We start from the raw sequence: 13,526 nt of genomic DNA, 5'->3' as shown, positions 1-13,526 counted from the left end.
GCATTCAAGTTTATACAGCTTGGAGTTGCACAATACGCATAAAAATTATGATTTGGTCAAAATACTCACTTGCCTAATAATTGTGCACACAGTATATATATATATATTTACAGTGCATCCGGAAAGTATTCACAGCGCTTCATTTTTTCCACATTTTGTTATGTTACAGCCTTATTCCAAATTGGATTAAATCCATTATTTTCCTCCAAATTCTACACACAATACCCCATAATGACAACGTGAAAGAAGTTTGTCGAAAATCTTTGTAAACTTATTAAAAATGAAAAACGAAAAAAATCCCATGTACATAAGTGTTCACAACCTTTGACATGACACTCAAAATTGAGCTCAGGTGCCTCCTCTTACCACTGATCATCCTTGAGATGTTTCTACAACTTGATTGGAGTGATAAATTCAGTTGATTGGCCATGATTTGGAAAGGCTTATGTATGTTTATGTAAGGTCCCACTGTTAACAGTAAATGACAGAGCACAAACCAAGCGATTAAGTCCAAGGAATTGTCTGTAGACCTCCGAGACAGGATTGTATGGAGGCTCAGATCTGGGGAAGGGTACAGAAACATTTCTGCAGCATTGAAGGTCCCAATGTGCACAGTGGCCTCCATCATCCGTAAATGGAAGAAGTTTGGAACCACCAGGACTCTTCCTAGAGCGGGCTGACTGAGCGATCGGGGGAGAAGGGCCTTAGTCAGGGAGGTGACCAAGTATCTGATGGTCACTCTGACAGAGCTCCAGCATTTCTCTGTGGAGAGAGGAGAACCTTCTAGAAGAACAACCATCTCTGCAGTACTCCACCAATCAGGCCTGTATGGTAGAGTGGCCAGATGGCAGCCACTCCTCACTAAAAGGCACATGACAGCCCGCCTGGAGTTTGCCAAAAGGCACCTGAAGGACTCTCAGACCAAGAGAAACAAAATTCTCTGGTCTGATGAAACAAAGATTGAGCTCTTTGGCTTGAATGGCAAGCGTCATGTCTGGAGGAAACCAGGCACCGCTCATCACCTGGCCAATACCATCCCTACAGTGAAGCATGGTGGTGGCAGCATCATGCTATAGGGATGATTTTCAGCTGCAGGAAGTGGGAGGCTAATCAGGATCGAGGGAAAGATGAATGCAGCAATGTAGAGAGACAGCCTTGATGAGAACCTGCTGCAGAGCACTCTGGACCTCACACTGGGATGAAGGTTCATCTTCGAACAGGACAACGACCCTAAGCACACAGCCAAGATAACAAAGGAGTGGCTATGGGACAACTCTGTGAATGTCCTTGAGTGGCACAGCCAGAACCCAATTGAACATCTCTGGAGAGGTCTGAAAATGGCTGTACACCGATGCTCCTCATCCAACCTGATGGAGCTTGAGAGGTCCTGCAAAGAAGAATGAGAGAAACTGCCCAAAAATAGGCGTGCCAAGCTTGTAGCATCATACTCAAAAAGACTTGAGGCTGTAATTGGTGCCAAAGATGCTTCAACCAAGTATTAAGCAAAGGCTGTGAATACTTCTGTACATGGGATTTTTTTTTTTTTTATAATTTTTAAGTTGCAAAGCTTTCAAACAAACTTCTTTCACATTGTCATGATGGGGTATTGTTTGTAGAATTTTGAGGAAAATAATGAATTTATTCCATTTTCGAATAAGGCTGTAACATAACAAAATGTGTAAAAAGTGAAGCATTGTGAATACTTTCTGGATGCACTGTATTAATAGTGAGCGTGGTTAGTGGTTTTTTATCCAGAAACAGGAACATAAAAAAAAAACTTTTTGAAAAAAAAAAAAAAAGCTGAACTGATATTTGTTGTAAACATGTTACATGTTGTTTAATGTTTAAACAAAGATAAGATTAAAGAAATATCATTCCCCTCTTCCTGACAGAGTAACAGTCTACACAGACAATTAACAGACATTGGAGTCCACCAGGGCTGACTTCTCATTTGATTCAGGTAGAGATCGGTGATCCGTTGTTGCAGTCTTCAAGACCTGAGAGGACGTGGACCCCTGAAGAAGGACGCCGACCCCTGAAGAAGGACGCCGACCCCTGAAGAAGGACGCCCCCACTCTGTGGTGAGGAGGAGAGAAGACTTGGGATCTGGCACTTTAGGTGATCAGGGGAGCGGTAGGTGACGGTTGTTGTTGATGGTGGGGGATGGGTTTCCTGGATTAGAGCAGAACTTTAAATGGCTCCTTATGGTTAGCCACTTCAATACCGGGCACTTTTACCCTCTTCCTGCCCAGGCCAATTTTCAGCTTTCAGCGCTGTTGTGCTTTGAATGACAATTGCGCGGTCATACAACACTGTGTTCAAATGACATTTTCATCATTTTTTTCACACAAATAGAGATTTCTTTTGGTGGTACTTAATCACATCTGGGTTTTTTATGTTTTGCTTAAAAACTGAAAAAAGACCGAAAAATTTTGGAAAAAAAATGTTTTTCTTTGCTTCTGTCAGAAAATTTTGTAAATAAGCAATTTTCTCCTTCACTGATGTGCACTGATAAGCTGCACTGAAAGGCACTGATGAGGAGGCACTAATATGTAGCACTGATAGGCAGCACTGATGAACACTGATAGGTCGCACTTATGGACAATGACAGGCGACATGGATTGGAGGCACTAATGGGTGGCACTGATGGGTGACACTATTGAGCAGGCACTGATTGGCACTGTTGGGACTGTATTGATAATCAGGACACTGGCAGTCAGCACTGATGAACACTGATAGGTGGCACTGATAGGCTGTACTGATGGGTGCTGATGAGGCGGCACTGAAGGGCACCGATGAGGAGGCACTAATATGTAGCACTGATGCACACTGATAGGTGGCACTTATGGGCAATGATAGGCGACATGGATTAGAGACACTAATGGGTGGCACTGATGGATGGCACTATTGAGCACTGATTGGCAGCACTGATGGGCACTGTTGGGACTGTATTGGTTATCAGGACACTGGCAGTCAGTGCCCTGATTATCAGCGAAGATGTCTCTTTTTACAGAAGTCGGTTATCGGCTCTCTTCTCCCTTTTTCATGCTGTCAGCATGAGGAAAGGAATGCAGATAACCAGCTTCTGTTTACATTGTGATTAGCTGTGATTGGACACAGCTGATCAGGTGGTAAAGCGCCGCTGATTGGTTCTTTACCTCAAACTGTGATTAGCAGTGTCCGGAGGACACTGTAGTCACAGAGTGCGCCAACGTCATATGACGGCCTTCCAGAACTGGCCATCCACGCTGTAGCCGTCATTCGGCTATAGCACGGTCGGCAAGTGGTTAACCGCTTCAGGCCCAGAAGATTTTACCCCCTTCCTGACCAGAGCACTTTTTGCGATTCGGTTTAACTGACAATTGCGCGGTCGTACGACGTTACACCCAAACAAAATTGACATCCTTTTTTTCCCCACAAATAGAACTTTCTTTTGGTGGTATTTGATCACCTCTGCGTTTTTTATTTTTTGCGCTATAAACAAAAAAAGAGCCAATTTTGAAAAAAAAAAAGCAATTATTAACTTTTTTCTATAATAAATATCCCCCCCAAAAATACATAAAAAACAAATTTTTTCATCAGTTTAGGCCGATATGTATTCTTCTACATATTTTTGGTAAAAAATTTAAATAAGTGTATATTGATTGGTTTGCGCAAAAGTTATAGCGTCTACAAAATAGGGGATAATTTTATGGGATTTTTATTATTATTTTTTTATTAGTAATGGCGGCGATTTGCGATTTTTATCGTGACTGCCACATTATGGTGGACACATCGGACACTTTTCACACTGTTTTGGGACCATTCACATTTATACAGCGATCAGTGCTATAAAAATGCACTGATTACTGTATAAATGACACTGGCAGGGAAGGGGTGTCCTAGGGAGTGATTCTAATTGTGGGGGGGGATGGGCTTCAACTCACATGACAGCGATCACTGCTCCCGATGACAGAGAGCAGTGATCTCTGTCATGTCGCTAGGCAGAACGGGGAAATACCTTGTTTACATAGGCACGTCCCTGTTCTGCGGCTCCGTGACACGATCGCCGGGAGACCGGCCGACATCGAGTCCGCGGGTCCCGCAGGCACGGTCACGCTGTACACGGCGGGCGTGCGCGTGTGCCCCCTAGCCCCGCCAATTAAAGGGGACGTACAGTTACGCCCATTTGCCCACCGCTGCCATTGTGCCGACGTATATCGGCGTGCGGCGGTCGGCAAGTGGTGAGCATAAAGGAAAGAAAAAAGGTGAGGGAGGTAAAAAGTCTGATGCAGCGATCAGCTGTTATATATTACCTTTTTGCAAAGAGTTTAGATACACACAGGGGGTCTATTTAGAAAACATTTGCTACACAAATGTCAAAGCATTCTTGGAAGCTGAACAAAATCTCACCATCATTTTCTAGGAGGTTAAAGAGTAACTCCACTTTTGTTGACAATAAAAAAACATTCTATTTGTCTGTGTCCCTGGGCAGAGTGAATCTGTATGAGAATGATTTTTATAATTATCAATCAGCTGCTGCACCTGCAGGGTTGAAATGAGGCAAACGGCAGGGGCCCTTTTAGATGTGATTTCCCTTTGGGAGTATTTCACCAAAAATGACATTTTTGTTGCAAGGGATGCCCGAAATCTGACTTGTATCTTTGGGCAGACTTCTGGGAAAATCGCGTTCTATATATCATCTGCGTACAGAGCGCCTCCAGGTGGCCATATTGCATTTTACAGAATATATATATATATATAAAATTTTATTTATTTATTTATTTATTTTAATGTGCTATTTTTTTCCCCACAAAAGTGGAGTTACCCTTTAAAAAGGAGTTCCACCCAGGGGGTCCATTAAAAAAAAAAAAAAATTAAAAGTCAGCAGCTACAAATACTGCAGCTGCTGACTTTTAATTGGACACTTACCTGTCCCAGGGTCCAGCGATGCGGGGGATCGAAGCCCCGCTCGTCCCCCCCCTCCGCTCGTTGGCGCCGACATTTCAACTGTGGGCGCCGGGCTGTGGCTTCACAGCCTGGCACCCACTGCGCATGCACGAGCGGCGTCGCGCGCCGTGATTGGCCGCTCAATCACCTGGGACCTGTAATGGGTCCCAGATGATTGACAGGAGGGAGGGAGCAGAGCGGAGCCCTTCCTTTGCCGAGGGGAAGTGTTGTAACCAGCCCAGGCACTGGAAGAGGCAGACTACGAGGGACCACCTAGCAACAGGCATTTAGAGGTAAGTAAAAAAAAAAAATATCCAAATGTTTTTTTGGGGTTTTTTTTTTAGAATTTTTCAGGTATTTTTGTTTTTTTGGGTGGAACCCCACTTTAAGTCTTGTGTCATTTACTCCATCTAGTGGTCAAACTGTGGTATACATTTCTCATCGAGTTATTTCAGAAAACTATACTGGGCTTCTAGATGGAGCTGAAAATACAAACATTAGTCTCCTAAAATTACGGTGACATTTCATTCAGATTGCAGGAGAGCTTCTGAAATTTTTGCAATAAGAATTTTATAAACAGACCCATTTTAATATGAAAAAAAAAACCTGTCAAAATATGGGTGTGGAAAAAGACAGCCGGGTCTTTTTATCCAATCTATGCAGTGCTGGCTCTCTTCTGGATCCTTAAAGGAACAAATGACACATAATCCTTTGAAAATTAATTGATTGAGTCAATATTATATATTTGTAAACTTATAATACTTAGATATTCTGTTATAGGGTTCAATTTTGAGTTGGTCCACCCTTTGCAGCTATAACAGCTTCAACTCTTCTGGGAAGGCTGTCCACAAGGTTTAGGAGTGTGTCTATGGGAATGTTTGACCGTTCTTCCAGAAGAGCATTTGTGAGGTCAGGCACTGATGTTGGACGAGAAGGCCTGGCTCGCAGTCTCCGCTCTAATTCATCCCAAAGGTGTTCTATTGGGTTGAGGTCAGGACTCTGTGCAGGCCAGTCAAGTTCCTCCACCCCAAACTTGCTCTTCCATTTCTTTATGGACCTTGCTTTGTGAACTGGTGCGCAGTCTTGTTGGAACAGGAAGGGGCCATCCCCAAACTTTTCCCACTAAGTTGGGAGCCTAAAATTGTCCAAAATGTCTTGGTATGCTGATGCCTTAAGAGTTCCCTTCAATGGAACTAAGGATCCAAGCCCAACCCCTGAAAAACAATCCCACACCATAATCCCCCCTCCACCAAATGATTTGTACCAGTGCACAAAGCAAGGTCCATAAAGACATGGATGAGCGAGTTTGGGGTGGTTAAACTTGAACCTGCACAGAGTCCTTACCTCAACCCGATAGAACATCTGTGGGATGAATTAGAGCAGAGACTGTGAGCCAGGCCTACTCGTCCAACATCAGTGCCTGACCTCACAAATGCACTTCTGAAAGAATGGTCAAACATTCCCATAGACAGACACCTAAACATTGTGGGCAGCCTCAATATTGAACCTTACGGACAAAGACTGGGATGCCATTAATGTTCATGTGCGTGTAAAGGCAGGTGTCCTAATAATATAGTGTATATATGTGTAATTTTTCTTTGTATATTTATAATACTCACACAATCTGTTGTTATTTTAACTATTATTCCTATAATACGTAGATATACTGAATATATATATATATATATATATATATATATATATATATATATAAATATATATAACATTTTTTCTTTGCATACTTATTATACTCAGACATTCTGTTGTTATTTTTGTAAGTAATATACATATAAAACCTAGATATTGTCTTTTTTTTTTTTTTTTTTTTTTTTTTAATCCAGAAATCTTTATTACAATTTTTTTTTTTTACTTACATCAATACATCAAACACATTTCACATTCATATTATTCAGATACAGCAAAAATACACATTACATAAAATAAAAAAAAAAAACCCCACCCATTCAAATCAAGTAGCCCCCTCTTCCCCCCCCCCCCCCCCTCAGGGGGTCCGACCCCCTCATCCCCCGTCAACTGGTGTCTCCCCTCCATTCTATGGCAACTCACATTTTAAGGCCCAAAACCTCCGACCAGCTTTTCCAAATAGATATTGTCTTTATATTATTCCTTCTGTACTGAACTGTATTGTAATTGTATTGCCCCCCTTTATATTGTAAAGCGCCAAGTAAATTGTTGGTGCTATATATACCCTGTATTATAATAATATAATAATATATATATAATTACATTACACATATATGTGTCATTTTTCTTTGTATACCTATAATACTTAGATATTCTGTTTTTATTTTTCACAGCGGACAATGATTAACACATTCAGCCCGAGTTTTCAGTTCAACACATCTACTGAATCCCCAACCTTAGCGATCACAGCTTCAAAATTAATAGTCTCCATTTTCTTATTTATCCAATTTCTCTTTGGATTGGTGGTGAACGCTCTCTATTTATGGGTCCTGAAATTCAGGATGAAGCCGAGTGTAAACAATGTGTGGCTTTTTCACCTCGTTATCACCAATCTGGTCTTTCTTCTCCTGCAGCCTATCTCAATCATCTATGTCCTGATGAAACCCCATTGGATCTTCGGAATGTTCTTGTGTAAAGTCCATCACTCCATGATTTCCTTCTGCCTTTTCGCTGCGGTTTTCCTTATTACCGGAGTCAGTCTTAATCGTTATTTGCTGGTCTACCATCCCCACTGGTACATAAGACTTGGCCATGCCTCCGCTGTTTGTTACGGCTTGTGGGGTCTGGCCATCCTCTGCAGCTCTCCGTATCTTCTATTTCGTGTGACCAAATGGAAGGACAACTTCACCATCTGCTACAATGACTATACCTTCTCGGGAAAGTGGGAGAATGTGGAGGCCCAAGTCAAATGGGGGATGTTCTTCTTTAGAGTTCTTGTGAGTTTTCTGCTTCCCTCTGTCATCATCGCAGTTTGTCACTTCAAAATCCTCTTCAAGATAAAAAGCCAAAGAAGGAGCTCCACCAAACCCTACAAGGTCATATTCCTGGCTACAGCAACATTCCTGGTCTGTCTGACCCCTTACCACATAGCCTATGGCATGAGTCTGGCAAGAGGCGGATTTGAGAATGGGATGCTTCTCATACTGAAAATGATTAGTACCTATATCTACAGCTTCATTGGCCCCATATGTTACTTGTTCATCATGGAAGACTTTACTAAAGAGTTTAGAAAGTTCATACATTTATTTGCTCCATTAACATCCTGATTTTTTTTAAATAAAGTGTATCTAAATAAAGTGTATCATGCTCACTCCCGAGCCACTACTCTGTGTGTCAATTCCCCCACCTCTTCTCTCTCCTCATTGGCTCACTGACTGGAAGCCAATGGCTCCTGCTGCTGTCTCAGCCAATGAGGAGGGAGAGTCCTTGGTGAGTTGAGGCTCTCGTGCACATCACTGGATTACGAAGGGGTTCAGGTAAGTATTAGGGGGGCTGCTGCACACAGAAGGTTTTTTACCTTAATGCATATAATAAATGCCTTTAGAAACACTTTAATCACTTGCGGATGCCGTCGTTGTACGTCAGTACTTTGACATAAAACACCAGGGTTATGGCAGCGGCTGGCTGCCATAACCCCGATATCCTCTTCAAAGGCGGATGGTCCTCTTTCAGATAAAAGTGGTCTCCGTGGGGGATTCGCCGCAAGATCACTTTTATTGGGGGCGGGTGAGGGCCACGCTCCGGTCGTCTCCGCCGCTTACTGGACTCACCAGTAGCGACGGAGATGATCACGTCCTTTCTCCTGTGAGGCTGGATGCCAAGTGAGGGAAAGATGGCTCCCGCTCGGCTCCATACTATTGAATGACGGAAATGACGTCAAACTTCACTCCCGCCCAATGGTCTTAAAGGGGACATTTTTATTTTTTTATTTTTTTTATTGCATTTTAGTTTAAATATGAGATCTGAGGTCTTTTTTTACCCCAGATCTCACATTTAGGAGGTCCTGTCATGCTTTTTTTCTATTACAAGGGATGTTTACATTCCTTGTAATAGGAATAAAAGTGACCCAGATTTTTTTTTTTTTAAAGGACAGTGTAAAAATAAAAAATAAAAAGTAACATAATTAAGAAAAAATAAAACATTTTTTAAAGCGCCCCTTCCCACTGATGGTTTCACTTAGTCAAGAGCACCTTAGCACCTGATAGCTGAATTAAAAATCGTCTCAGAGGAGGACACCGTTGGATTCCTGGACAGGTAAGTGCCGTAAAAGACAGTATTTGTAGCTGTTGACTTTTCCTTTTTTTTGGGGGGGGGGGGCTGAAGCTCCTCTTTAAGGACAAGCAGCAGACTAATCGGCTCATCTCACTGTCACTCTGCTCTCTTCTGATATCAGTATGCTCTTTGTCAATTGGGCTGCTGCTGCCTTTCCCAGACTGAGCTCTGCTGTGCAGAGGCTGATTTAAAGTCAAACTCAGGTACTTACACTGCCTGCATTACAAATGATTGGTTTATTAGTGAATACAGAGCTGCATTCATTTGTGTCTTTTATACCTAGAAAAAAATGTAAAATAAAACATAGTTGATTTTGCTAAAGTTGACCATTGTACAGACAGATAAATAATTAGCTCTAGTGCAGTGGTCTCCAAACTGCACTCCGGGGGCCGCCAAATGCGGCCCTTTGCTGCCTTTCATCCGACTTGGGGCACTATTTCATCTTCTGTTACCAATAATAGAGCATAATTCCCTCCACTGATGCCAATGAAGGGGCACAATTTCTTCCAATTACACCAACGATGGGGCACAATTTCTCCCAATGACACCAATGATGGGGTACAATTTCTCCCAATGACACCAATGATGGGGTACAATTCCTCCCAATGACACCAAAGATGGGGTACAATTCCCCTCACTGACGCTAATGAAGGGGCACAATTTCTTCCAATAACACCAGTGATGGGGTACAATTCCTCCCAATGATACCAATGATGGGGTACAATTCCTCCCAATGACACCAACGATGGGGTACAATTCCTCCCAATGACACCAACCATGGGGTACAATTCATCCCAATGACACCAATGATGGGGTACAATTCCTCCCAATGAGGAGGCCACGTGACTTTTTCAAGATCCTTGAAAAAGTCACGTGGCAGTGACGTAACATGTAGGAGGAGCCTGTGACCTCCAGCATCTGCAGTGTGTGAGTTGGCGGCGGTGAAGGTAGAGCTGTGCCGCTAAGCTCTTGTTTGCAGCCTGATCAATATAAAAAGCGATCCCATCCAGAAAGAGTCTGTGAGTGAAAAAACCCTATCTTAATTATAGTATCCAATGAATCATTAATCTCTGCGCAATGGATTGTTAATTTCTCTCCCCATATGTCCGGAATCTGAGAGGAGCAGTGATTAACACTGAAGAAAAAGCGCAAGGAGTTAAAAGTAACATTTTATTCTTTCTTCACTATTATTTTGACTTTTGTTTCAACATTGTCACGAGTTAATTGACACTGTTTTGGTTTAATTATTTAACACTTGATGAATTATCTACACTTCACATGAAGGATTTGTAGGAAAAGGAGGATTTTTTGTATATATAATTTTTGCACATTTGGATTTATATTTTTGGAGAAATCTCATGGAAGCAAGACATATATAATCTGATTTCATTTGTTTTACTTAATTAGATTTCACCTAACATATTTATTGTAAGGAGCTTATAGCTGTGTTAAAAAGCACATACACAGCAAGGTTTGTCACTGTGCGTTTTTTATTAGCACATTTATGTGGAATAAGTTTAGATGAATTTAATTTATTAATGAATATTCACTGTTAATATTAGAAGTGGAATTTTATCCCTTATTTTACCATTCTTATTTTTACCATCCTTATGGGAATTTAGTGATATGCCCCGTACACACGGTCGGACTTTGTTCGGACATTCCGACAACAAAATCCTAGGATTTTTTCCGACGGATGTTGGCTCAAACTTGTGTTGCATACACACGGTCACACAAAGTTGTCGGAAAATCCGATCGTTCTAAACGCGGTGACGTAAAACACGTACGCCGGGACTATAAACGGGGCAGTGGCCAATAGCTTTCATCCCTTTATTTATTCTGAGCATGCGTGGCACTTTGTCCGTCGGATTTGTGTACACATGATCGGAATTTCCGACAACGGATTTTGTTGTCGGAAAATTTTATCTCCTGCTCTCCAACTTTGTGTGTCGGAAAATCTGATGGAAAATGTCCGATGGAGCCTACACACGGTCGGAATTTCCGACAACACGCTCCGATCGGACATTTTCCATCGGAAAATCCGACCGTGTGTACGGGGCATTACTATTAGAAGCATATTTTTACCCTTCCTTTTTTTGGGGGAAAATGAGGATAATACAAGCGCAAATGACCATTTTTACTATTTAATGTAATTTCATTGTGAATTTGTTTCACAATGACAATAAATCTTATCTATCTAATCTTATCTTATCTATCCTTCCTAGCAAATAAGCATGGATTTTGTATGCAAGAGGGATACAATAAAAGTCACTTTATTTGGATTATAGTGTAGTTTTGGTGTCATTCCCAGATGAGGTCCCCTTCTTTCAGTATCCCTGATGTTATCCCCAGGTTTCCTTCCAGACTGCTTGCTTCTCTCAAGTCCTCCCAAACTACTTCTTCTGTGTCAAGCACATGGCTGTGTTCAGGTCCTTTTTTTCCCCTCCCCCTACTCCCTGCCAACATCACTTCCTTTAGCATGAGCTCCATGAACCAGTCCAATGAGTTCATTAGCATGTGGATAGGGGAAGCCCAGCTTCTAAAAACAATACATGTTATACTGTATATTTATACTGTAACATTCACTAAAATAGCCATAGTAACACATTGGACCCATAACTTTGGTAAAGAGAAAGTCGCTGGACTGCCAAACAGAAGCAGCTTTGAAGCTTTGAGGGGGGGGGGGGGGGTTGTCAAGCAGTTAGGAAGCCTCTTGAGCTGTTTAATAAGGTACATAATGCATTTTTTCTCAGTCTAGAATAAACAAGTCTGACTCCAGTCAAAACTTTTTTTTGGGGGGGCTTTGGACAGTGGGTTAGAACCTATATTTTCATGACTCTTGGTTCATTAAATACACTGTCACCAAGACAGTAGATGAAGTGATTTGACCAGTGGAGATGTAGACAGCAATTACATCTCAAAGCAGAAAAGGTTTTTCCCAGATTTGTGATTTGGGCTTGTATCGATGGGCCTTTGCTTCACGTGGGTTTTACATCCCCATACAAGTCTATAGGAATACGAAGCCTGCTTTAAGTTTTAGCCCGGGTTCACACCTATGCGAATTAGAGGTGCGTTTCCGCACCTCTAATTCGCATAGCAGGAGAATGTGACTGGCTCCCTATGGAGCCGGTTCACATATCTCCGGGGCGGCTGCGGTGCGCACTGCACAAAAACGCTGTGCGTCTTTGGCTGCGTTTCAGGGCCGAATTCAGGCATAGAATCGGCCCTGATTCGTCCCTGAAACGGTGAACAGGGACGCACAGCGCTCCTGTGCGGTGCGCAGCGTTTTATGGTGTGAACCCGGGCTTAAACGCTGGTCAGAAGGAGATCAAATGCACCTGTCAATAAATTCTGAATGCTTTCGGGAAGCACCTCATATTGAAGTCAAACTGATGCCATCTAAACAAGGCCAAAACTCTTTGACATAGGCTGTTAAAATCAATATGTGATCTAGATTATTTCAGATGAATTACAAGACAGTCTCCACATGGAACATCTTACAGCTGGTTTCCACCAATGTGAAGAGAAATTTTAACATACATGGAATCCGTGGTCAATCGTTTCCTGCTCTGATGCCTACCAGGACTTAATGTGTCCTTTGGATATGGGGCGCCTCCCAGGCAATCCTGACCTTCCTCCAGATCTTGGCCAACAGGGTCCAATCTAGTTAGTCACAGGTCAATCTATACTTGCTAATTTTGGTATCGACTGCAGGCCCTGTTTCCCCTTCCTTCTGGTGCACCCCCCCCCCTTCCTGGGTTTGGATCTTCAGCAGGCAGCCAGCACAGTCTTATGCAATTCCTTTGGAGGGTCACCTTTGTTTCTCGTAATTTTGCATAACATTTCTAAGTGAGGTCTTCATGAGGTTATTAGAGGTCTCCAATCTCCTTTTGCTTGATTGTGTATGCTGACCTTCTTTTAATGCCTCAGCTGGGCCTGTTTTGTTGCTGTAAACTGAGATTGTAAGCCCGTGTCTTTTGCTAAATAAAGAATTTAAGTGGTTCTAAAGGCAAAAGGTTTTTTTTTATCTTAATGCATTCTATGATTTGTAACATAACAATAATAACATGTATTATTGTTTTTATTATAGCAATACAATGAGCCCCGGTTCACACTGAGGCAGCGCGACTTGCAGCGCGACTGCCTCAGGCGACCTGGACACGACAGGGGCGGCGACTTGCAAAACGACTTCTATATAGAAGTCTATGCAAGTCGCCTCCAAAGTAGTACAGGAACCTTTTTCTTAGTCGGAGCGACTTGCGTCGCTCCGATTAGAACGGTTCCATTGTACAGAACGGGACGCTACTTGTCAGGCGACTAGGTCGCCTGACAAGTCGTCC

General features: G+C 42.4%; 1 protein-coding gene across 1 annotated transcript; it reads left to right on the top strand.

Annotated features, from left to right (window-relative positions):
* The first annotated feature begins 7,253 nt into the window (after positions 1-7,253).
* LOC141109994 (probable G-protein coupled receptor 33) lies at positions 7,254-8,224 on the top strand. Its single transcript, XM_073601243.1, has one exon. It carries the CDS (start codon positions 7,254-7,256, stop codon positions 8,178-8,180), a length of 927 nt encoding a protein of 308 aa, XP_073457344.1. The 3' UTR covers positions 8,181-8,224.
* Positions 8,225-13,526: the final 5,302 nt, after the last annotated feature.

This window comes from Aquarana catesbeiana, linkage group LG10 (assembly GCF_042186555.1).
Source record: "Aquarana catesbeiana isolate 2022-GZ linkage group LG10, ASM4218655v1, whole genome shotgun sequence".
NCBI classification, from domain to species: domain Eukaryota; kingdom Metazoa; phylum Chordata; class Amphibia; order Anura; family Ranidae; genus Aquarana; species Aquarana catesbeiana.
This window is presented reverse-complemented; position numbering and strand designations above follow the sequence as displayed.

Coding starts and splice junctions, on each gene's coding strand:
- LOC141109994 (XM_073601243.1), top strand. CDS start 7,254: ATGATTAACACATTCAGCCCGAGTTTTCAGTTCAACACATCTACTGAA.